This window comes from Rhinoraja longicauda, chromosome 8, assembly GCF_053455715.1.
Source record: "Rhinoraja longicauda isolate Sanriku21f chromosome 8, sRhiLon1.1, whole genome shotgun sequence".
NCBI classification, from domain to species: Eukaryota; Metazoa; Chordata; class Chondrichthyes; order Rajiformes; family Arhynchobatidae; genus Rhinoraja; species Rhinoraja longicauda.
In genome coordinates, this window is record NC_135960.1 from 34463949 (window position 1) to 34488939 (window position 24991).

Below are 24991 nucleotides of genomic sequence, written 5' to 3' on the forward strand. Positions count from 1 at the left end.
ACCCCAACACTGACAACTCCGTGAGACAGTGCACCCTCACCCAATACCACACACTGCCATCAAATGTACACCCTCACCCCGAATTCCACACATTCCACACACACAGTACATCCTCATCCCAACACTGAACACCTCCATAAGACGCTTACATTTAATCACAATTTTGGCATAAAGATAATTTTCTCAATTTCTGTTTGTTTTATCAGGAACTAATTAGAGTGTCAGAGTTGATGTAAGCTACATATTAATGACAGAAGAGCAGATATTTCAGCCTGTTGCTCCATGCTCCCAGCCTGTACCCTTATTTCTCTGCACCTTTGCAACAAAACCTCTTTCTCATGTGCCCATCAACCCCCCTTTCTTTCTTTTGGCAATCACCAAATCAAAGGGATAATTTACCCCAGTCAATTAATCTCCCATCTAGACTCTGTGGTGCGGGGAAACCCACGCAGTCATAAGGAGAACATGCAAAATCCACACCCCCAGCACCAGATGTCGGGAGCAAACCGGGGGTCAAGTACACCTGACTATTTCAGACCAAGAAACATGCAGTAATAAGCACTCAGTGACACATCAGTCACATGTACATTTGATTGCTTACACGTCAACGTTACACAGCCAAACATCAGTAATGTCAACCTCAGGGAGGCTTGGGGAATCACTGAATGGGGGTGCGACCAACATTGCAATACAACGGCGCAATAGTGGAAACGTAACTATCATTTTACTTCAATGCTTAAAGCGCATTTGATTCAATTTAAAATATAAATTGAGAAGGACCTCTTTGCTCCTATACTCAACTCCTCTTGTTATGAAGGCCAACATTCCATTGGCTTTCTTCACTGCCTGCTGTACCTGCATGCTTCCTTTCAGTGACTGATGCACTAGGACACCCAGATCTCGTTGTACGTTCCCTTTTCCTACTTGACACCATTCAGATAATAATCTGCCTTCCTATTCTTACCACCAAAGTGGATAACCTCACACTTATCCACATTAAACTGCATCTGCCATGCATCCGCCCACTCACACAACCTGTCCAAGTCACCCTGAAACCTCATAGCATCTTCCTCACGAGTTCACACTACCACCCAGCTTTGTATCATCTGCAAATTTGCTAATGGTACTTTTAATCCCTTCATCCAAGTCATTAATGTATATTGTAAATAGCTGCGGTCCCAACACTGAGCCTTGCGGTACCCCACTAGTCACTGCCTGCCATTCTGAAAGGGACCCATTTATCCCCACTCTTTGCTTTCTGTCTGGTCAACCAACTTTCTATCCACGTCAGTACCCTACCTCCAATACCATGTGCTCTAATTTTTGCCCACTAATCTCCTATGTGGAACCTTATCGGAAGGCTTTCATGAAAGTCGAGGTACCACCACATCCACCGGCTCTCCCCTGTCAATTTTCCTAGTTACATCCTCAAAGAATTCCAGAAGATTAGTCAAGCAAGATTTCCCCTTCGTAAATCCATGCTGACTCAGAACGATCCTGTACTACTATCCAAATGCTCCGCAATTTTGTCTTTTATAATTGACTCCAGCATCTTCCCCACCACTGATGTAAGACTAACCGGTCTATAATTTCCCATTTTCTCTCTCCCTCCTTTCTTAAAAAGTGGGACAACATTAGCTACCCTCCAATCCACAGGAACTGATCCTGAATCTATAAAACATTGGAAAATGATCACCAATGCGTACACAATTTCTAGCACCACCTCCTTAAGTACCCTGGGATGCAGACCATCAGGCCCTGGGGATTGATCAGCCTTCTGTCCCATCAGTCTACCCAACACCATTTCCTGCCTAATGTGGATTTCCTTCAGTTCCTTCAGTTAAGGTGTCCCCAGGACAAAGGTGAGTAACGAGGGCCTAAAATTGTTGCACTATCATGTGACGGGGCACACAAATAAGGCATCATCAAACCAGAGGCATGATCAAATAAACAAACAAACACAGTGTTTTAGTAATATATACTAGACCAAGTGGACCCGTTGGGCCCAAATCTCTCTTGCATTGGTGCAGCACCCCTCTCTTCCCCCCCTCCTCCCCCGCTTCCACTCCCCACTTCCCGCCCTCCCCCTCCCCTTCCCGTCCCCCCACTCCATCCCCCTCAACACCCCTTATCCTCCCTCCTTCCCCCCCTCCTTAGGAGATAGATTTAAACTTTAGAAATTGTGAATAACTTGTATAATAATAATGAATAATAACAATAATAATAATAATAATAATAATAATAATAATAATAATAATTAATAATAATAATAATAATAAATTCCTTTATTCATCCCACACCGGGGAAATTTACAGTGTTACAGCAGCAAAGTGGATAGCAAGAGAGCAAGAGATCGTTCATTATAAATAATAAAAGATACATAAATTGTCATCAGTTTTCCGTGTGTTCTTAGCTGTTATTGTTGACTCGTCTGCTTGGGAGCAGTGCTGGTTGTGCAGTCTCACAGCAGCGGGAAGGAAGGACCTCCTATATCTCTCCTTCTCGCACTTGGGGTGAAGGAGTCTGTCACTGAAGGAGCTACTCAGTGCAGTGACAGTGCCCTGCATGGGGTGGGAGTCGTTGTCCAGCAGTGATGTTAGCTTTGCCATCATCCTCTTCTCTCCCACCACCTGCATTGAGTCGAGGGGGCAACCCAGGACAGAGCTGGCCTTCCTGACCAGTTTGTCAAGTCTCTTCCCTTCCGCCGCTGAGATGCTGCTGCTCCAGCAGACCACTCCATAGAAAATGGCCGATGCAACCACCGTGTTGTAGAAGGTCCTTAGGAGTGCCCTCTGCACTCCAAAGGACCCGAGTCTCCTTAGCAGATCAAGTCTGCTCTATATAACACCGATTTGAATGAAACCTCTTCCATTAGCACCAAAGTGAGTAAGGTGGGCCGAAAATTGTTTGCACTGTCATGTACCATTTTGGCTGTGGTTCAGGAACAAACAAACAAACAAACGAGAGTTTTAGTATATAGATATATAGATAAGAAAATCCACAAGCTCCCTATTTATATGTACTTGGCCTTCAAAATACATTTCAGTGCAAGAATTTGCGATTCACAGCGGTTCCTCTGCTACATTCACAGTGCCCTGACTCCTACACAACGCTGACAGGCCAAGCCCATTGTTCCCGAAAGCCAGGGTGTGCAATGAATGCCCCTCTCTCTCCTGCCTCTCTGTTCCTTGTTCAAGCAAAGCATTCCTCTCTCCCTTGCCTGCAGACAGCTCTCATCCATCAATTCTCCACAGAGTACTTAGCAAATAACCCACATCCCACCCACCCAGGAACAGCTGTGTTGTTAGATGGGGACCAGATACAGTTGTTGTCATCATGGGGTTATAATTGGGGTTAGAGAGAGGAAACTCCACTTGGTGTTGACTGGTATGACTAATAAAGGTTCACTATTTTTTGGTGATGCTTCAACTACCTGTTTTACACAACTCTGGCTCTCTTAGTTATGCTGGGATTGGTCCGCACTGGCTCCGCATTCATCCACCTCCAGTCTTCAGATGAGCCAGTTCCTTCAGCAAATAATCATTGTGCTGGATTGTAGTTCTTCACTGACTCACTGCAGCTAGCTTGTGTTTCATTCTTCCAGTTGGAGACAGGCAGAAAAGGAAAAAGGTGAAATGCAAGTGGGTTAAGGGGGTAACAGCATCAGTGATTGGTTGAAATCACTGGGTTGGATGGGGGATTTATAAAGACCTGCCTTAACAGGCAGAACATGGGCAAAGAAGAAGGATAGGTCATTTCTGCACCTAGGGTTCTATTCACGGAAGGAATAGGGTAGTCTAGTTTAGTGATGCAGCTCGGAAACAGGCCCTTCGCCCACCGAGTCCGTACCGATCAGCGGTCCTACACACTAGGGCCAATTTACCCTTACACCAAGCCAATTAACCTACATACCTGTATGTCTTTGGAATGTGGGAGGAAACCGAAGATATCGGAGAAAACCCACACAGGTCACAGGGGAGAACTTACAAACTCCGTACAGACAGCACCTGGAGTCGGGATCGGACACGGGCCTCCGGTTCTGCAAGCGCTGTAAGACAGCAACTACCGCTGCGCCACCGTGCCACCCAGGGTAATCAATACCCACTCTTTGTACTGAGGGCCCTGGACTGCATGCTAATCATTGACACGACTTAGGGAGATGATGGGAATGTGGGGGAGAATAACATGGAATCAATGTAGGATTGGTGTAAATGGGTCTTAAATGGTCAGCAGAGGTGGGGTCGCCGAGGAGCCTAAATTTTCATGCCGTGCGGCGGGGACATCCTACACATACAGTATATCACTGGAAATGTAATATGAGGGGAAAATGTTTGTTGATATTTCAACAGCATCAGCAGCCTCCCCCCTTGCCTTATGTGCCTTGTTACAAGGAATGGTGGTGAACCTCAGTCTCTGAAGACCCGTGGAAACACTCTCTGAAGACACAATTGGTAGTCTTCAGTCTCTTCCATTTACTGTGAAGGGCTGAAGCTTTTCCTCTTGACACATTACTGTGATTGACCACCGGCAAAAAGCCATCTCCAGTGGCAGGAGGATTGATCTTTATTCAGTGTGGGGCAAGGAAAACCCAGCAATAATGATGTAGAAACAAAGAACTGTAGGTGCTAGTTTATACCAAAGATAGACACTAAGTGCTGGAATAACTCAACGGTTCAGGCACTTTGTGTCGAGATGCTTGCCTGACCCGCTGAGTTACTCAGGCACTTTGTATCTATCTTCAGCAATGGTGATACCTACATGACATTTTAAGACACTCTTCGAATCCAGGCAGTTATCAGCATAGAGGAAACTTGATTTGTTATTTTATGACATGTCATGGTGGGTGTTTTAAGGAGGGATCACTGTTGTGAAAACAGGATGTCTGACCCTAAATGAAATTGCAATGAGTCGAAACAAAGAATGGCAGATGCTGATTAATACACAAAAGGACATAAAGTGCTGGAATAACTCAGCAGGTCAGGCAGCATCTCTGGAGAACATGAATAGGTTATGTTTCGGTCGAGACCTTTCTTCAGAAGAACATCACCAATTCATGTTCTCCAGAATTGCTGCCTGACCTGTTGAGTTACTCCAGCACTTTGTGTCCTTTTTAAATAGCAATGAGGTTATCTCCAGCCAGGGAGGATTCAGTATCCACAAGAATTAATGAGGAGCCGTGCATGGTGATCTACAGTCAGGGTTTGGTGGAAGTGACATCCTAGAACTACTCACCATCCTCTTTTTCTGCATTGTTAGCATTCAAAGAGCTATAACCAGCAATGGAAAGAGTGAATGAATCAGACAGTGTTATTGTGAAAGTTTATATTATCTGCAATTGATAATGTAGGAGCCAATTACGCTTAAATTAGTTACTGTTATTATATTATGGCCATGTTTAATATTTCTAGTTTCTATTTGTCTATACTTTGGAAGGTGGGATTTGATACGTAGAGGGGCGTGTCTACATCTGAGGAGGTTAGCGTAGCCACAGAGATTGGGGGTCAGTTTAGTCTCGGTGGATGGAAAGAAAAGAGGTTTTTTACCACACGGTCACGACCACACAGTAACCACTGTGTTGTTGAAGAGGAAACAGTTGATAAGAATGTTCAGCTATGAATTATTCTTTCGATTTGTGCTACTTTAATAAAGACCAATTAATCAAGAAATAGCGTTTGGAAGATTCCTTTTAGCTATTTTAGAGTGCAGTATGTGCGTGAGCTATATCTCCACTAGTAGCTATAGTAATGGCTATTGAAGTTGGACTTTGAGTAGGTATAGAAACTGCCATTACAGATTAAGCTGGGGAGATGATATCAATGTCTGGGGCACAATGTATTCTTGGGAAAAGGTCCCATCAGTGGAATTGGGTATAAGGCTTCTATCCCAACCTTTCCACGGCTTGACTGCAGCTACACTAGCATGGTCCAGTAGAAATGGCTGTGACCTTGGCAACATCACTTAGGCGTATACATTAATTTCAGTAAAATTGTTTTGCTCAACAAAAGCAAATTTACTTCCATTATGTATACTTACTTAAGCACCACCTTCAAGGAACTAAAACACTGAACAATCAAAACGCACACACTGCCTTGTGTTTTATCGATTCATCAGCAAACTTATCAAACAGTTGAAATTCCAAGGATTAAGATCACGTGGTCAACAACAGTGAATTTGTCTTTTTTTTCCTTCTGCAATTAAGCACGTCCAGATTTCCCATTAGTTGGTGGTGTATGCACGCCTCTGCTAGGGAGGCACAGTGGTGCACCCGAGACATGTGTTCAATCCTGACCTCTGGTTCTGCCTGTGACTGTGTGGGCATCCTCAAGGTGCTCCAGATTCTGTCATGTCACAAAGGTCTGTGAATTACTCCAGCATGTATGTGAAAGATAGAATGAGAATAAAACGGGACCAATGTAAATGGGTGGTTGGTGCATACCAATGGATGTTTCCATGCTATATCATATCATCTGTGTGACTATATAACTACTTGATAAGCAAGGGAGTGCAGGATTTCCAGAGAGTGTTTCAACTGGTGTCACCCCTCATCTCTAAGACAGAAAGTCATGGTTTTAGGTTCCATTACAGAGCCTTGAACCTGTAATACATCATGACTGGCATATTTGCTTGGTTTTACAGATGTGGAGTTATCTTTCTGGTGAATTAATAGGGCTTGGTATTATCTACAGATCATCAAAGAGAGTTCTCTCTAATCCAGGCCAAAATATATCCCTTGACATTAGGTAGACACAATCTCCTCTAATAATCACCTTCTTGGCTTTGGAGCCTTGCATTTTGCCACCTATTCCCAAATCACAACAGTAACTTCACTTCAAAAGCGCAAAATGCGTAGGAAGTTATTTCAGATATGAAGGTCGCTATTTAAAACTCAGTCTTTTTGCTGAGTAAATTAGTGTGCATTCCAAAACAGAGTAACAATTGCGTTTTTGCATCAGCTACTTATCTGAAAAATATCACTGTCAGACATTCTTTGTCAATATCTTTGCACTGTCCCTGCAAAAGGACGACAGAGGTGCCCCTGTCATGGGAAATTTGAAGTCTTCTGCAGTGAATTTAACTGCAGCCCCCATTTACATGCCAAAGGAATACATCTGCAACACGGTTCATCCATGAAGTGATGAAATATGACAACCATGACCACATCATAGTCCAATCACAATGCTCTATATAGCGCCGTTAGCTAATTAGAGGAAGTCTAATAAAAGGAGCTCTTGTCTCTGGGAAAGCGATGACCTCTAACAGAGACCTCTAACATTATAAAAGTTTTAAATAGCGGCAAATGTGGAGAAGAGACGCAGCTTGTCGAGCCACTGCCTCACAAGCTCCGCGACCCGGGAATAGTAATAACCTTGGTGCTGTCACTATCTCCTCAGACTGCGTGGGTTTCCCCAATGCTCTTGTTTCCTCCCAAATCTGAAAGACATGTGTAGGGAGGTTAACAGCCCACTATAAATTGTCCCAAGGGTGTATAGAATCTGGGGGAAGCTGATGGGAATGTAGAGTGTATGAAATTTGATTAGTGTAGAATTATTGTAAATGGGTGGTTAAAGATCGGTGGACTTTAGTTTTAGTTTTAGAGAAACAGCACGGAAACAGGCGCTTTGGCCCACCGGGTCCGACAGGCGCTTTGGCCCACCGGGTCCGACAGGCGCTTTGGCCCACCGGGTCCGACAGGCGCTTTGGCCCACCGGGTCCGTGCCAACCAGCAATCCCCACATATTAACACTATCCAACACACACTAAGAACAATTTTTACATTTACGAAGCCAATTAACCTACAAACCTGTGCGTGTTTAGAGTGTAGGAGGAAACCAGAGATCCCGGAGAAAATCCACGCAGGTCACAGGGTGAACGTACAAACTCCATATAGACAGTACCCGTAGTCGGGATCAAACTCGGGTCTCTGGCGCTGTAAGCGATGTAAGGCAGCAACTCTACCACTGCGCCACCGTGCCTGTTTCCATAATCTGATACGAAATGCCACCCCTACTGAGACAGCCAATCATTTAGTCTTACCACTTACAGAGATTTTCTCTCTATTCTGCACACTCCTTTGTCACTCTCTCTACTAATGAAAATTAACTTGTTTATTTTCTTTCCCAGTTTGGATGATCGATCTTAGGCCTGAGACATCGACTGGTTCACTATCCAGACGCTATCTGACCTGCTGAGTGTTTTCCAGACTTTTCTGCTTTGCATTTCAAATAAGAGGAAATGCAAAGGGTGGAACTGACTGCGCTGTGCTATAAATCCTCTGCTGTGCTACACACTGCATTCTTACACAAAAGCGAGCTCTTACCAGAAACTTATCAGGATCTGCACCACCAGCCAGGGCAACAAAGACGCCGGAGGAGTCATCGATCTCCATTTATCTGGCGACCTTTCAAATTGAATGGTTCTGTATTCCTTGCAGTTCATGAAGAGGGTAACCCGGTCATCTATCACACTTATAGCGATCTTGGTCCACTTGCCGGTCAGCTGCTCCACCAAGAAACTGGCTGCCTCATTAGAATGCTGTGATCCAGGCTCGGTGTAGTAGAAAATGATCTTCTGACGTTCATTCTGGACCTCTGAGAGCTTCACCCCCACGTAGATGATGGTCTGCCTGGCATCGGTGATGGCAAACAGGACACCGCTTCTCGTGGACGTCGGCTTTATTGTGAAGAGCAGTGAGAAGTCGCGGAAGAAGGGGTTTTGGAAGTGGGGCTTTGGCCTGTTGGCCAGTGTTGACATCTGGCCCAAAGTGGTAGAATGGTTCCTGGTCAGTATCGTACATGATGGTTATCTTTTGAGGAGGAGGGTCTCCTATCAACTGGAGCAGAGACACAGAGTTGACGTCATCTATAGAGTGAAAGGAGAAAATAAACCGATTTAATAATCAGAGTACCAAGGCACAGGGCAAGGAAGCATTCGTACTATCTTCTCAACACTGACTTCTTCCCCTACCTTCTCATAGATGCCTGAACTCCCTTGGTCCCTTGGTGGTTAAAAAAATAAACTCACGAGCATGTATTGTACTAATTAGAGGTAGGACCTGGTTCAATTCCAGGGATAAGAGGTGCTCTCCCATCCAGAGACACTAAACTGTTTGGGTCTGTGGAGTTTAGAAGAATGAGAGACAATCTTGTTGAGACATGCAAGATCCTGAAGAGATCTAACAGGGTAGATGTTGTGATGTTTTCACTTGTGAGAGGGTCTTTAACAAGTGACATTTTTCAAGTTAAATGGCCGGTCATTTAAATCCAAGGTATGTAGCAATTTCTTCTTACAGAAGGTAGTAAACTTATGGAATTCTTTGCCCCAGAGAGTTGAGGGCTTGAGAGACCTGGTGGCCTATTCTTTGCGTTCAGTGCATAGCACATAGCCCCAGAGGTGCAATGACACAGCTCCAAAGAGAACAGACACAATTTCAAACTGCAAAAATCATTCAGGATTCGACACATCCATGTAGTTTTCTCCCTTTCTTTCTCTCTCACTGACAGAAACACTTACACATACATTCTATATATTTCTCATTCACTACCCAAACTCAATTAATTAGGTCACATTCAAAAACAATAATAAAAGTTAAATAGTTAAATAAGCAAGTATTTTACTCATGATTAACGCTGCGGAGATCTCCATGCCCTAATAAACAAATGGCCTATCCCCGACACACTTACACCCAATTCCTTCCTCAGGTCTTTTCTCTTCTCTACATACCCACTGCCATTATCACATTTAAGATTATGTCCTTAATCCCTCTGCCTCTCCTTTCCAATGTCCCACCAAGAACTTCACCCCAATATAGGGCGGCACAATGGTGCAGCCTTACAATGCCAGAGACCCGTGTTTGATCCTGAGTGCTGTCTGTATGAAGTTTGTACATTCTCCCTGTAACTGCCTGGGTTTTCTCCGGTGCTCTGGTTTACTCTCGCACTCCAATGACGTGTGGGTTGGTAGGTTAATTAGCTTCTGTAAATTGTCCCTAGTGTGTACAGGTCAGCTTGGACTCGGTGGGCCGAAGGGCCTATTCCCACACTGTATCTCTAAAGTCTCAAGTAAAGTCTAAAGTAAAGATTCGCCCGAGCCTGACTTCCCAGTGAGGTTCCCAGTCCCGGGACTGCTCCAGCCAGTGGTGCAGATGGCATCCTGTGCAGTGTTGCAGTGCTAATGTTTTAGGTGCCAGAGCTGTCACTGGTGCCAGGGCAGCCTCTGTTAAATTCCCCACTAGTTAAAATTCCCCGCTGTTTATTTTGGATTTTTTTTACAGAGGTGCCGGAGCGGCGTTCTGGTGAGTTCCGGCAGCACTGCATCCCTGATCCTGTGTGTCTGTGACTGCAACCCTTCCTACACTTCTCTGCAGCATCTGATTCAGGCCACAAAAAGTGTCCCTCCTCCGATGTCTGGCTGGGTGCTACTGGCCGCTCAGATACTCCTCCTGTTAGGCCAACAATGGCTATCACAGATCCAGCAGTGGTTTCTCTCCCAACCTGGATGCTGAGGACCCAGATGCACTGAGGAAAGGCTCGTTTATTCAACTACATTGTGCCCGGTTGAGAACTGAGATTTTCCTGTCAGTCCTGACTGGGTTCGAACCAGTCGTTGGAGAGTGAAAGGATGATGTGCTATCACCACATTGACTGAATACCAGCCAGTGATAGTCCCAGCGGTGAAACCTCCACACATTGAGCAGCACTGTGATGCTGGCAGTGGAGCCTCTCCCATGCAAGTCCAGTGACGCAGGTTCAATCCTGACTTCTGGCTCTGTATGTGTGGAGTTTGCATGTTCTCCTGACTCTGCGGGTTTCCCCTGGAGGTTCTAGTTTCGGGGGAGACGGGGGGGGAGGGGAGAGAGTGGGAGGGGGAGAGGGAGAGAGGGGGTGAGAGTGGGGAGAGGAAAGAGAGGGAGAGGAGAGAGGGGAGAGGAGAGAGGGGGAGCGAAGGAGAGAGAGGGAGAGGGGGAGAGAGAAGGGAAAAGAGAGGGGGAGAGAGAAGGGAAAAGAGAGGGGGAGAGAGAAGGGAAAAGAGAGGGGGAGAGAGAAGGGAAAAGAGAGGGGGAGAGAGAAGGGAAAGGGAGAGGGAGAGAGAGAGGGAGAGAGAGAGAGAGAGAGAGAGAGAGAGAGAGAGAGAGAGAGAGAGAGAGAGAGAGAGAGAGAGAGAGAGAGAGAGAGAGAGAGAGAGAGAGAGAGAGAGAGAGAGAGAGAGAGAGAGAGAGAGAGAGAGAGAGAGAGAGAGAGAGAGAGAGAGAGAGAGAGAGAGAGAGAGAGAGAGAGAGAGAGAGAGAGAGAGAGAGAGAGAGAGAGAGAGAGAGAGAGAGAGAGAGAGAGAGAGAGAGAGAGAGCTTCAAACACCATATTTAGATCATTGCTGCTAAACAGTAACTGCTAGAAATTAATACCATTGAATGACAAATTCAACCACTGCTTTGACTGTAGTCATTGCTTAAGTCATATGCATGTCCCAGTACAGAACAAGACATCCATGACACTATAAGCTACGCTCTTTGTCCAGTACTCCTGGTGACATGTGAGGTGTTGGATTCACCCCCTGTACCACCCCCCCCCCCCCCCCCCCCCCCACACCCCCAACTATCTTTCAGTCTGAAGAGGTGTTCTGACCGGAAATGTCACCTGTTCCTTTCCTCCAGAGATGCTGCCTGAACTGCTGAGTTACTCCAGCATTTTGTGTTTATCTTAAGTATAAACCAGCATCTGCAGTTCCTTCCGACAGTGTTGTGTTGTGTAATGTACCGGATTTGATAAGGCAACTCAAGGTAAAGGAGCCATTAGGAGGTATAAGTTTTAATCTACAGTTTGAGAGGGAGAAGGGAAACTCGGAAGTGTCAGTATTACAATTGAGCAAAGGGGACGATGGAGGCATGAGGGAGGAGCTGGCCAAAGTTGACTGGAAAGAGACCCTAGCAGGGAAGGCGGTGGAACCGCAATGGCAGGTATTTCTGGGAATAATACAGAAGGTGCAGGATCAGTTCATTCCAAAGAGGAAGAAAGATTCTAAGGGGAGTAAGAGGCGGCCGTGGCTGACAAGGGAAGTCAAGGACAGTATAAAACTAAAAGAGAAGTATAACATAGCAAAGATGAGCGGGAAGCCAGAGGATTGGGAAACTTTTAAAGAGCAACAAAAGATAACTAAAAAGGCAATACAGGGAGAAAAGATGAGGCACGAAGGTAAGCTAGCCAAGAATATAAAGGAGAATAGTAAAAGCTTCTTTAGGTATATAAAGAGGAAAAAATAGTTCAGACAAATGTGGATCCCTTGAAGACAGAAACAGGTGAATTTATTATGGGGAACAAGGAAATGGCAGATGAGTTGAACCAGTACTTTGGATTTGTCTTCACTAAGGAAGATACAAGCAATCTCCCAGATGTTCTAGTGGCCAGATGACCTAGGGTGACGGAGGAACTGAACGAAATTCACATTAGGCAGGAAATGGTATTGGGTAGACTGATGGAACTGAAGGCTGATAAATCTTCAGGGCCTGATGGTCTGCATCCCAGGGTACTTAAGGAAGTGGCTCTAGAAATCGTGGATACATTGGTGATCAATTACCAATGTTTTATAGATTCAGGATCAGTTCCTGTGGATTGGAGGGTAGCTAATATTATCCCACTTTTTAAGAAAGGAGGGAGAGAAAAAATAGGGAATTATAGACCAGTTAGTCTTACAATTTCCATCCTGCCCTTAAATATACCTGGACTATCTCTGACATCTCCCTCCCGTTTCTGGACCTCACCATCTCCATCACAGGAGAAAGACTAGTGACGGACATTTACTACAAGCCCACCGACTCGCACAGCTATCTGGACTACACTTCTTCCCACCCGGTCCCCTGCAAAAAGTCTATCCCCTACTCCCAATTCCTCCGTCTACGCCGCATCTGCGCCCGGGATGAGGTGTTTCAGACTAGGGGTTCCGAGATGTCCTCGTTCTTCAGAAAACGGGGCTTCCCCTCCTCCATTATAGATGAGGCTCTCACTAGGGTCTCTTCTACATCCTGCAGCTCCGCTCTTGCTCCCCCTCCCCCCACTCGCAACAAGGACAGGATCCCCCTCGTTCTCACCTTCCACCCCACCAGCCAGCGGATCCAACATATCATCCACCAACATTTCCGTCACCTACAACGGGACCCCACCACTGGCCATATTTTCCCATTCCCCTCCCCTCTCTGCGTTCCACAGAGACCGTTCCCTCCGTAACTCCCTGGTCCACTCGTCCCTTCCTACCCAAACCACCCCAACCCCGGGCACTTTCCCTTGCAACCGCACGAGATGCAACACCTGTCCCTTTACCTCCCCCCTCAACTCCATCAAAGGACCCAAACAGTCTTTCCAGGTGAGACAGAGGTTCACCTGCATCTCCTCCAACCTCATCTATTGCATCCGCTGCTCTAGATGTCAACTTATTTATATCGGCGAAACCAAGCGCAGGCTCGGCGATCGCTTCGCTGAACACCTGCGCTCGGTCCGCATTAACAAAACTGATCTCCCGGTGGCCCAGCACTTTAACTCCCCCTCCCATTCCCAGTCTGACCTCTCTGTCATGGGCCTCCTCCAGTGCCATAGTGAGGCCCGCCGGAAATTGGAGGAGCAGCACCTCATATTTCGCCTGGGCAGTTTGCAGCCCGGTGGTATGAACATCGACTTCTCCAACTTCAGATAGCTCCTCTGTCCCTCCCTTCCCCTCCTCCTTCCCAGATCTCCCTCTATCTTCCTGTCTCCACCTATATCCTTCCTGCTGAGTTGCTCCAGCATTTTGTGAATAAATCGATTTGTACCAGCATCTGCAGTTATTTTCTTATAGTCTTACATCAGTGGTGGGGAAGATGCTGGAGTCAATTATAAAAGATGAAATAGCGGCACATTTGGATAGCAGTAACAGAATCGGTCCGAGTCAGCATTTATGAAGGGGAAATCATGCTTGACTAATCTTCTGGAATTTTTTGAGGGCATAACTAGGAAAATGGACAAGGGAGACCCAGTGGATGTTGTGTTCCTAGACTTTCAGAAAGCCTTTGACAAGGTCCCACATAGGGGATTAGTGGGCAAAATTAGAGCACATGGTATTGGGGGTAGGGTACTGACATGGATAGAAAATTGGTTGGCGGACAGGAAACAAAGAGTAGGGATTAACGGGTCCCTTTCAGAATGGCAGGCAGTGACTAGTGGGGTACCGCAAGGCTCGGTGCTGGGACCGCAGCTATTTACAATATACATTAATGACAAATGAAGGGATTAAAAGTAACATTAGCAAATATGCAGATGACACAAAGCTGGGTGCAGTGTGAACTGTGAGGAGGATGCTATGAGGATGCAGGGTGACTTGGACAGGTTGGGTGAGTGGGCAGATGCCTGGCAGATACAGTTTAATGTGGATGAATATGAGGTTATCCACTTTGGTGGCAAGAACAGGAAGGCAGATTATTATCTGAATGGTGTCAAGTTAGAAAAAGGGGAAGTACAACGAGATCTGGGTGTCCTTGTTCATCAGTCACTGAAAGTAAGCATGCAGGTGCAGCAGGCAGTGAAGAAAGCTAATAGCATGTTGGCCTTCATAACAAGAGGAGTTGAGTATAGGAGCAAAGAGGTCCTTCTGCTGTTGTACAGGGCCCTGGTGAGACCACACCTGGAGGGAGTTAGATGGAGCTCTTAAAGATAGCGGAGTCAAGCGATATGGGGAGAAGGCAGGAACGGGGTACTGATTGTGGATGATCAGCCATGATCGCAGTAAATGGTGGTGCTGGTGTGAAAGGCTGAATGGCCTTCTCCTGCACCAATTGTCTATTGTCTATATCGTCTACACGTGAGAGGTGAGAGCTTGAGCAGAAAACTGCTTCGCTTGTTTAAATCAATCTCCGCAACCATTTTCAAAATGACCAAATGTTTGAACCCACTTCCCCATCTGAGTCTGTTACACACACACAGACGCACCCTGCTGCTTTTCTCACTGCTCCACCATTGGCCAGTCTACAACACAAGCCATTATTCATCATTATGCACATAAACAAGAATGAATCACACTCACAATATTTAAAAAATAAGATCATTCAAAAGTAGTCAACATCTAAACAGTCCCTGTTGTTGGAAAGTCTGATATACTCAGATAACATAAATCCATTTGTACCATCTGATTATGCAACACAGTAACATTATGATTCAGTTATAGACTTAAGGCTTTTAGACTCAGTGGCTTTGAAGAAGGGGGTCTATGTATCCTCACATTAAAGACTAATTGAAGTATACGGAGAACTAAACCTCTTAACAATAATCCCTTCACCAGCAACAACTGGGCAACTGTTCAGTAATTTTAGTGTCTCGGCTGCTGATGATGACCAACTTCCATGTCATGAGGTCTAATACAAGATGTTCCCTGAGAACAATGTCATTAACTCTTCATTCCCAAGATGAAATTTCAGACGCCAAATTCAGACCAATGTTTAAACCGCCTTTGCATTGGATGTCTTGTGATCAAAAAAACTGAAGCTCTCATGAACAGTGCTCAAATTATTTAGACTTTTGGACAAACTGTCCATTCGCCAGTATGGACGAAACCAAAGCACTTTCAATCGATGTCAATTCCCTTCCACCTGAATCCAAGCTGAGTGTTACAGGGAATATCAATGTCATAAAGTATAGAAAGAAGCCCTTCAGCCCACTGCATCCACGCCAGCTACTGCACCCATCAACACTAATCATATTTACCCCCTTTAAATAGACAGGTCCAAATTCCAATTTTGATAGGAAGGGATGGTGGGGGGAAAAATTAGTGATTAATAAAACTTTGTTCAATGGATAGAATCAGGAGAAATGGAGAGGAGAATCAAAAGAAAATTGTATATAAAATTGTGAGGGCCATAGATAGGATAGACAGTCATTCCCAGGGTGGAAATATCCAACACTAGAGGGCATAGCTTTAAGGTGAGAGGGTGAAAATTTAATGGAGACTAAGTCCGAGTGGACCCGTTGGGCCCAAACCTCTCCTGCATTGGTGCAGCGCCCTCTCCTCCCCCTCCCCCCCTCCTCCCCCCTATCCCCCCTCCCTCCTCCCCTTCCTCCCTTTTCCCCCTCCCTCCTTCCCTCCCCCCCTCCCTCCACCCCCCTCCCCCCCTCCCTCCTTCCCTCCCCCCCTCCCCCCCTCCCCCCCTCCCCCCCTCCCCCCTCCCCCTTTCCCTCCCGCCACTTCCCCTCCCCACTCCATCCCCCTCAACCCCCCTTATCCTTCCTCCTCCACCCCTCCCTCCCTTCCTCCCTCCCTAGGAGATAGATTTAAACTTTAAAATGTGAATAACTTTAAAAATATGACACCGATTTCAATGAAACTTCTTCCATTCGCACCAAAGGGTCGACGGTGAGCAAGGTGGGCCTAAAATTGTCGTGTTATCGTGTACCGTTTTGGCTGTAGTTCAGGAACAAACAAACAAACAAACAAATAAGAGTTTTAGTATATAGATGTGAGGGGCTAGTTTTTTTACACAGTGGATAGTGGGGGCCTGAATCACATTGCCAGGGGTGGTGGTAGAGCCAAAAACGACAGTGGCATCTAAAAGTCTTTTAGATAGGCACATGGGCAGGGAATAGAGGGATATGGATCATGTACAGGCAGGCGAGATCAGTTTGACTTGGAGTTATATTCGGCACAAACATTGAGGACTGAAGGGCTTGTTCCTGCACTATACTGTTCTGTGTTCTATGTTCTATATTAAAAATAACAATGCTGGAAATCTGAAATAAAAACAGAAACATTCAGCAGGCCGGCCAGCAACTGTGGAGAGAGAAGCAATTAACTTTGCAGGTTGAAGACCTTTCAGCAGCACCAAGTGACATCCACACCATTGTCAGTGTCATTGGATCATTGTCGTAGACTCTGAGCCAAACGCCAGCTCCAGACCACAGTGTAAAGCAGTGGGTGCAGGTCGTCTGCTCCCAGCACACTGGGCATCAGGACGGTGTGGGGCAAAGGTGAAACATTTCGAGTTGCATGTTTGGCCCACTTAGGCAAATAGCTGAGAGCAATGGGACAGCCAGGAGATCTGTAGTCTGAAGCCCACTCCCAGTACAGCAACTGCAATCTCCTCTGTTCTGTCATCACTGCCACTGTGGATGGACAACAGAAGCAACAAGAGGCCATTCGACCCCCCTGGATGCAGGATGATTCTACTCTATTTTTTGCCTTTACTCCGCCACCCTTGCCTGACAGAAATCCTTCGGCATCAGCTTGGAGTTTCCAAAGCAACTCGGCGTCCTCACGGGCACATTTGCCCAGCCTTGCCCTTGCACCGCTTGTCTTTGCTTTCACACTTTTTTGTCCTGACGTCAACATGAAAACAGGCCCTTCGGCCCATCATCGTTCATGCTGACCATCATTCAATTACATTGGTCTCATTTTATTCTCCCCCACATTCCCATCAAACATCCCCATCAGCAGTTTCCACAATTCACCCAAGGAAGAAAGGTCATTTACAGCGGCCAATTAACCTGCCAACCATGTAAGGGGTATAATGGAATAGACCACTCACCTGGATGAGTGCGGTACCAACATCTCTCAACCCCATCCAGGACAAAGCAGCCTCTCTAAGTCCCACTATGGTTGCTCACCGAGGTTGCCCAGCCAACTCGTAACTTCTTCCATTGAGAAGGACAAAGGGTGTAGACACAGAGAAACACTACCATCTGCAGGTTCGCCTCCAGGTCCTGCCCTGCTACTTCATCATCACTGGGTTTGAGTACTGGGACTCCCTCCTCAACAGCACTGTTTGAGAAGACGGCTCTCCTCTACTTTCCCCAGGGGCAATTAGGGATGGGCAAGAAATGCTGGTCTCTCTATGTGATGCCCAATCCAGAAAATGAATACTAAAAATAGCTTTCTTCACATCTCCATGCACGACCCGAATTGATAATGCTCCAGTGTAACCTTATACGAGATCAAAACGATCCGTTGTTGCTACTCCATACACCAATGTTCGCGACTCTGCAACAGCAGTCACAGAAAGCCCACCACGTCTCTGTCATCGTTTTTGCCTATCGACACTAATCCTACTTGCCTGCATTAGGATCATATCTTTCTCTGCCTTGCCCATTTAAGTGCCTGTCTGAACGCCTGTTAAACATAGTAATTGCATCCGATTCCACCACCTCTTCTGGCAGCAAATTCTGGATATCCACTCTTTGTGTGAAAGCTTACCTCTCAGATCCCCTTTAAAACTCCTTCCTCTCATCTTAACACCGTGTCCTCGTGTTTTTGATATTCCTACCATGGGAAAAAAGATTTTGACTATCGACCCTAAACTATGCCTGAGGAAGCCGCTGGCAACGACGGATGCGAGGAGAGAGAAGGTAGGAGAGGGATTGGGATATTGTCTCCAGCGCTTTCAAGATCGGCTGCAGCAGGCGCCCTCCCCCGCCAACTCTCTTGAAAACAGCCAGTGAATTGGCCTCCACTGCCTTCTGTAGCAGAGAATCCTACAGATTTACAACTCTCTGAGTGAAAAAATCTTTCCTCATCTCAGTCCTAAATGGCCTTATTCTTAAACTGTGACCCCTGGTTCTGGACTCCAACATCGGGAAAACTTTTCCTGCATCTAGCCTGTCAAATCCCTTAAGAATTTTATTCTGTAATGTTTCTATAAGATCCCCTCTCATCCTTCTAAATTCCAGTGATTATAAGCCCAGTCGACCCATTCTTTCATCATATGTCACTCCCGCCATCCCGGGAATTAACCTGGCGAACTTACGCTGCACTCCCTCAATAGCAATAATGTCCTTTCTCAAATTAGAAGATCAAAACTGCACCCAATATTCCAGGTCTGGTCGCACCAGGGCCCTGTACAACTACAGTAGGACCTCCTTGCTCCTAAACTCAAATCCTCTTGTTATGAAGGCCAACATGCCATTTGCTTTCTTCACTGCCTACTCTACCTGCATGCTTACTTTCAGTGACTGATGTACAAGGACACCCAGGTCTCGTTGCACCTCCCACCTCCTTAGTTCATGGTGTTCAGCCAGAGAATCTAAGCAGTCCGTTCAGATAATGGGACAAAACAGAACAAGTTAGACTCTCGTGAGAGCTTTTCTTGGCATTCCAGATTCACTAGCAGCAGAGTACAGACAATTTTCCCCCATCTGTTGCAAATACAGCACTTCCCAAAACTAAAGCCAGTTCCGACTCACAGCCCTAAAGGGAATCCCTCCCAGTTTGACAGCAATGTGACCAGCATTGGCTTCTCCAAGAATTCTACTCCCAACATTTTCCAAGACATGCCTCATAAGAAATGAAGAGCCTTCCTGTAATCAGCACTGTACTTTCCAAGCTTTTGGGCACAGAGTACTCCCAAAATAGAGCCACAAAGACAAACTGCATAGAAACAGGCCCTTCAGCCCAATGGGGCCAGGCCAACCATTAACAATGCATTGACACTCGTCCTACATTGAACCCCTTTTCTTATTCTTTCCAAACTCTCCCCTCAGATTCTGCCACACACACACACACACCAGGGGCAATTTACAGCAGTCAATAAAACCACCAACTTGCATGTCTTTGGGACATGGGAGTAAGCCAGAGCATCCAGACGAAACCCACACGGTCACAGGAAGAACATGCAAACTTCACACATTGCACCCGATATCAGGATTGAACCTGGGTCTCTTACACTGTGATGTAGCAGCTCTACCAACTATGCCATTGTGCCACTGTGCCTCTAATGTCTACATGGTTGTAATGTCGTTGATAAGTCGTGCACCAAAGTCCTCAAAAGCCATACAATAATGAATGGGTAATCTGTTTTAGTTTGAGGGATAAAGATGGCGTAAATATTGGCTAGAGCTCTGTGGAAAAATTCTACAGCATTTCTCTAAAATAATGTGCTTGAGAGGGGAGAAGTACCCTTGCAGTCACGCCTATGTACTGCAGCAGAGAGTCAGCCCAGGCCAATTGTCCACAAACCTGGAGAAAATCTTGACTACTTCCACTTCCTTCCTCAAAGGGCCAAGTCCCACAAATTGAGCCATACTTGGGAAAGCAAGGAAATAAATATAAAGTGATACAGAAATTCTCATCCAAACAAAAAACTGCAGATGTGGAAACATGGAAATATAACCAGAAAATGTGGAAACACTCAGAAGGTTAGACAGCAGCCGTGGAGAGAGACAGCATCTCTGGAGAGAGGAACAAACTTGGAAGATCCCAAATCTCTGACACGTTGTCTCTGTTTCTCTTTCCACTGATGTTAGCTGACCTGCTAAGATCTTCCTGAGGCTTATTCTTTGCTCCGGATTTCAGTACTGGCTGCCTATGTCTCCAAACTCCCCAGCACAGCTTGCCACCACTTGCCCACATCCAAGGGCCAGGAGAGCAGCTACTTAGCCATCGAAATATACCCAACCCAGGCACTAACTAATGGCTTTATGAGCAATCAATCAAACCTGGTACTCTGGCACTAGCAAGCAAACCAATTCAAATCTGAGTGTTGAAATGTCAGGTACCATCAACACTGGCAATCAAATGGCAATCATTACTGTTTTATGCATATCCATTCCTTTTGAATTTTACAGGTCAAAATCAAAATAGATTGCATAGATAATTTTAATCCCAAAGGAAAATTAACTTTACCCAGTAGTTCCCAGACTTTGGTCCCGGTGCATAACATAGAAAGAAAAAGGGAGGTGGGGTATGAGAGTGAAACACAGAGAGAGAAAGTGAGAGGAGGAGGGGGTTGGGAGTTGGGGAAAGAGAATAAAAGAGGAGAGAGAGAAATGTACAGCTTGAAGGGAGGGAGAATGGGAGAAGGTATGAAGAGAAAGTAACAGAGATAGAGAGATGAGAGAGGGGTGTAAGAGGGGAGCAGGAGCTGCAGATATATAGAGTGTGAGACAGAGAGTCAAGAGAGGAGGCGGGATGGGTTCAGTCAATTATAAAGATTGAGAATATACAAACAAGCCATCAGGGGAAGGACAGATTTCCCCTGACACCCACAGATCAGCACAACTGACATATTGAAGAGGCATGAACTGCCTGCAGTCATGTTCCTGCGACCTATTTGAGCAACTTTAAACAGGAAAAGAAATCTGGTTCTGCAGATCGTTCGTCTGTGACAGATGTCTGATTTCAAGGGTCCTCACTTGGCCAAATCAAACAGCCGGCAGAGTGTAGTTCAAGACTTGTTAACCTTGGGAAAATACATCATGTGTAAAGAGCAATTCTGAAGCAAAGAAATCTATAATCCTCTAACAGCCCCATCAGTACATTTTTTTCTCCTCCTGCATTTAATTGCTGGCAAAGAAAGTTGAAAATAAAAGAAAACAGTGTCACTGTAAAGCTATGTAGCCCATTTTAAGACTAGATTCATTCTACTAGTTAACTCCAACCTTGCTGTCTGCATTTTGCCTGCAACGCTTTAGTCCTGGATAGCTTGAGGCAAGTAGTTTAGTTTAGTTTTAAGTTTGGAGCTACAGGCCCTTCAAGCCCACCGAGTTCGCGCTGACCAGTGATCCCCGTACACTAGCATTATCCTAAACACTAGGGACAATTTACGATTTTTACCAAAGCCAATTAACCTACAAACCTGTACGTCTTTGGAAAGTGGGAGGAAACCAGAGCTCCTGGAGAAAACCCACGTAGACATGGGGAGAATGTAAAAACTCCATACAGACAGCACCCTTAGTCAAGATCGAACCCAGGTCTCTGGTGCCCTAAGGCAGCAACTCTACCGCTGCACCACCATGCTGCCCACAATTGTCCACAGTGCTTAGATTGCAGGATGATACAGTGGTGCCGTGTGTAGAGCCGCTATCTCACAGCTCCATAGTCCTGAGTTCAATCCTGATCTTGGGTGCTGTTTGTGTGGAGATGCACATTCTCCCAGTGACTGTGAGGGTTTGCCCTGGCTACTCCAGTTTCCTCGCACATCCCAAAGGGTGAGGGTTGGTAGGTTAATTGCTCCCTAGGGCAGGAAATTCTGGAGAGGGTTGATGAGAATCTAGGAAAAATTAAAAATGGGATTAATCTAGGATTCGTGTAAATGGATGGATAATGGGCAGCTGGACTCGGTGGGCTGACGAGTGTGTTTTCACGCTGTATCTCTCTATGATTCTATGACTAATGGTACAGCTGTGAGTACTCATTGCATTAAGGGGAAGCAGAGAGCTGCCTGCACTTGCATATTAACTGATGGAGTAAGAGGGAGAAAACTGGAAAACAGAGGTAGGAGTGGGGCAAGTCATACCTCTCTTTTCCAGTTTTTTCACACTGACACCATCAGTCTGAAGAAGGGGCCTGATCCAAAGTGTCATTTGTCCAATCCCCACACATAAGGCCTAACCCACAAAGTTCTCTCAGCACTTTTGTGTTTTTTTTTCCCCTTCTGCGACCTTTCTAGGCCCCCAGTCCACAAAGATGTCTGTGTTTCTTGTGAATTTTCCATTTTCTTTGTATATTCCTCCCACCACTAGTTAAGGAACTCCAGTATCCTTCTCTCTTCATGTAAGATGTTTCCTATAAACCACATCTGTGCCCTTGAAATTCACAAGCTATATTTAGTTTTAGTTTTAGTGGTACAACATGGAAATAGGTTCTTTGGCCCACCGAGTCCACGCTAAATAGCAATCACCCGTACACTAGTTCTATTCTACACACTACAAACAATTGTACAGAAGCCAATTAACCGATAAACCTACACGTCTTTGGAATATGAGAGGAAACTGAAGCACCCGGTTAAAAACCACACGATCACAGGGAAACTTAGTGCGGACGTATGGTCAGGACTGAACCCAAGTCTCTGGCGCTGTAAGGCAGCAACTCTATTGTGTGCCATTGTGCCATCCAATGTGTGCGGTAGAATTTTGCCTGTGTGTTTTGATCATCATCATATATATACAGCCGGAAACAGGCCTTTTCGGCCCACCAAGTCCGTGCCGCCCAGCGATCCCCGTACATTAACACTATCCTACACCCACTAGGGACAATTTTTACATTTACCCAGCCAATTAACCTACATACCTGTACGTCTTTGGAGTGTGGGAGGAAACCGAAGATCTCGGAGAAAACCCACGCAGGTCACGGGGAGAACGTACAAACTCCTTACAGTGCAGCACCCGTAGTCAGGATCGTACCTGAGTCTCCGGCGCTGCATTCGCTGTAAAGCAGCAACTCTACCGCTGTGCTACCGTGCCAATCCTTCATCGTCTCAGCCTTCTCAGTCATTCCCTCCACTGCCAAATAATGCCATTTACATGACATGAACTAACACCAAATGGACAATTGGACTGTTACAACAATAGGTCAGTGCCAAATGTTTAATTGTATTTATTCATGTCTTATCTGCATCCCACTCATATTCCATAGCTATGTGAATGCCAAACTGATCCCTAGAGCCTAGGTATTAGTTATAACTATACACTGATGTTTAATTATTCTTTATGGAAAAACGTCAAGTGTGTTATCCACACCCCAGCAACAGTTATTCATCACTAGATCAGCTTTTTTTAGTTTAGTTTAGTTTAGAGATAGAAACATAGAAATATAGAAATATAGGAGGAGGACATTTGGCCCTTCAAGCCACCACTGCCATTTATTGTGATCATGGCTGATCATCCACAATAAGTAACCTGTGCCTGCCTTCTCCCCATATCCCTTTGATTCCACTAGCCCCTCGAGCTCTATCTAACTCTTTTTAAAATTCATCCAGTGAATTGGCCTCCACTGCCTTCTGCGGCAGAGAATTCCACAAATTCACAACCCTCTGGGTGAAAAAGTTTTATTTCACCTCAGTTTTAAATGGCCTCCCCTTTATTCTTAGATTGTGGCCCCTGGTTCTGGACATCCCGGGGATTAACCTTGTGAACCTACGCTGCACTGCCTCAATAGCAAGGACGTCGTTCCTCAAATTAGCAGATCAAAACTGCACAAAATACTCCAGATGTGGTCTCACCAGGGCCCTGTACAACTGCAGAAGGACCTCTTTACTCTTACACTCAAATCCTCTTGTTATGAAGGCCAGCATGCCATTAGCTTTCTTCTTTGCCTGCTGTACCTGCACGCTTACTTTCAGTGACTCGTGTACAAGGACACCCAGGTCTCGTTACACTTCCCCTTTACCTAATCTGACACCATTGAGATAATAATCTGCTTCCTTGTTTTTGCTGCCAAAGTGGATAACCTCACATTTATCTACATTATACTTCATCTGCCATGCATCTGCCCACTCACTTAATGTCCAAGTCACCCTGCAACCTCCTAACATCCTCTTCGCAGTTCACACTGCCACCCAGCTTTATGTCATCTGCAAACTTTCTAATGTTACTTCTAATTCCATCATCCAAATCATTAATATATATTGTAAATAGTTGCGGCCCCATCACCGAGCCTTGCGGCACTCCACTCCCCACTGCCTGCCATTCTGACAGGGACCTGTTTATTCCTACTCTTTGCTTCCTGCCTGCCAACCAATTCCCTATCCATGTCAATACCCTATCCCAATTCCATGTGCTCTAATTTTGCCCACCAATCTCCCTGTGTGGGACTTTATCAAAGGATAGATACAATGTGGAAACTGGCCCTTCGGCCCAACGAGTCCATGATGACCAGCGATCACCATACGCTGGCACTATGCTACACTAGGGACAATTTACAAACTTTACCGAAGCCTATTAGCCTAAAAACCTGCATGTCTTTGGAAAGTGGGAGGAAACCAGAGCACCCGGAGAAAACTCACTTGGTCACGGAGAGAACGTACAACCTCTGTACAGATAGCACCCGTATTCAGGATCAAACCCGCAACTCTACAACAGCACAACCATGCTGCCCCTATCCTTTATTTGTAGGAATTCTATTTGTAGGAACATACTTCTATTTGTCGGAATTGGCTGCTTTGTATCCTGCAATAGCAACTAAATTTCAACAAGTATTTCACCGACTATAAGAGTTTTTGAAATATCCTGGACCAATGAAAGGCTATATTTAAAAACATCTTTCTTTCTTTCACTGG

General features: G+C 45.6%; 1 protein-coding gene across 1 annotated transcript in view; it reads right to left on the minus strand.

The window, feature by feature from the left end:
- Positions 1-24991, minus strand: part of LOC144596358 (uncharacterized) — a 126843-nt gene that overhangs the window by 95383 nt on the left and 6469 nt on the right. Inside the window, 3 exon segments of the mRNA XM_078404615.1 lie at positions 8318-8388; positions 8391-8721; positions 8723-8859. Of these exon segments, the coding sequence (XP_078260741.1) occupies positions 8318-8388; positions 8391-8721; positions 8723-8859 (539 nt within the window).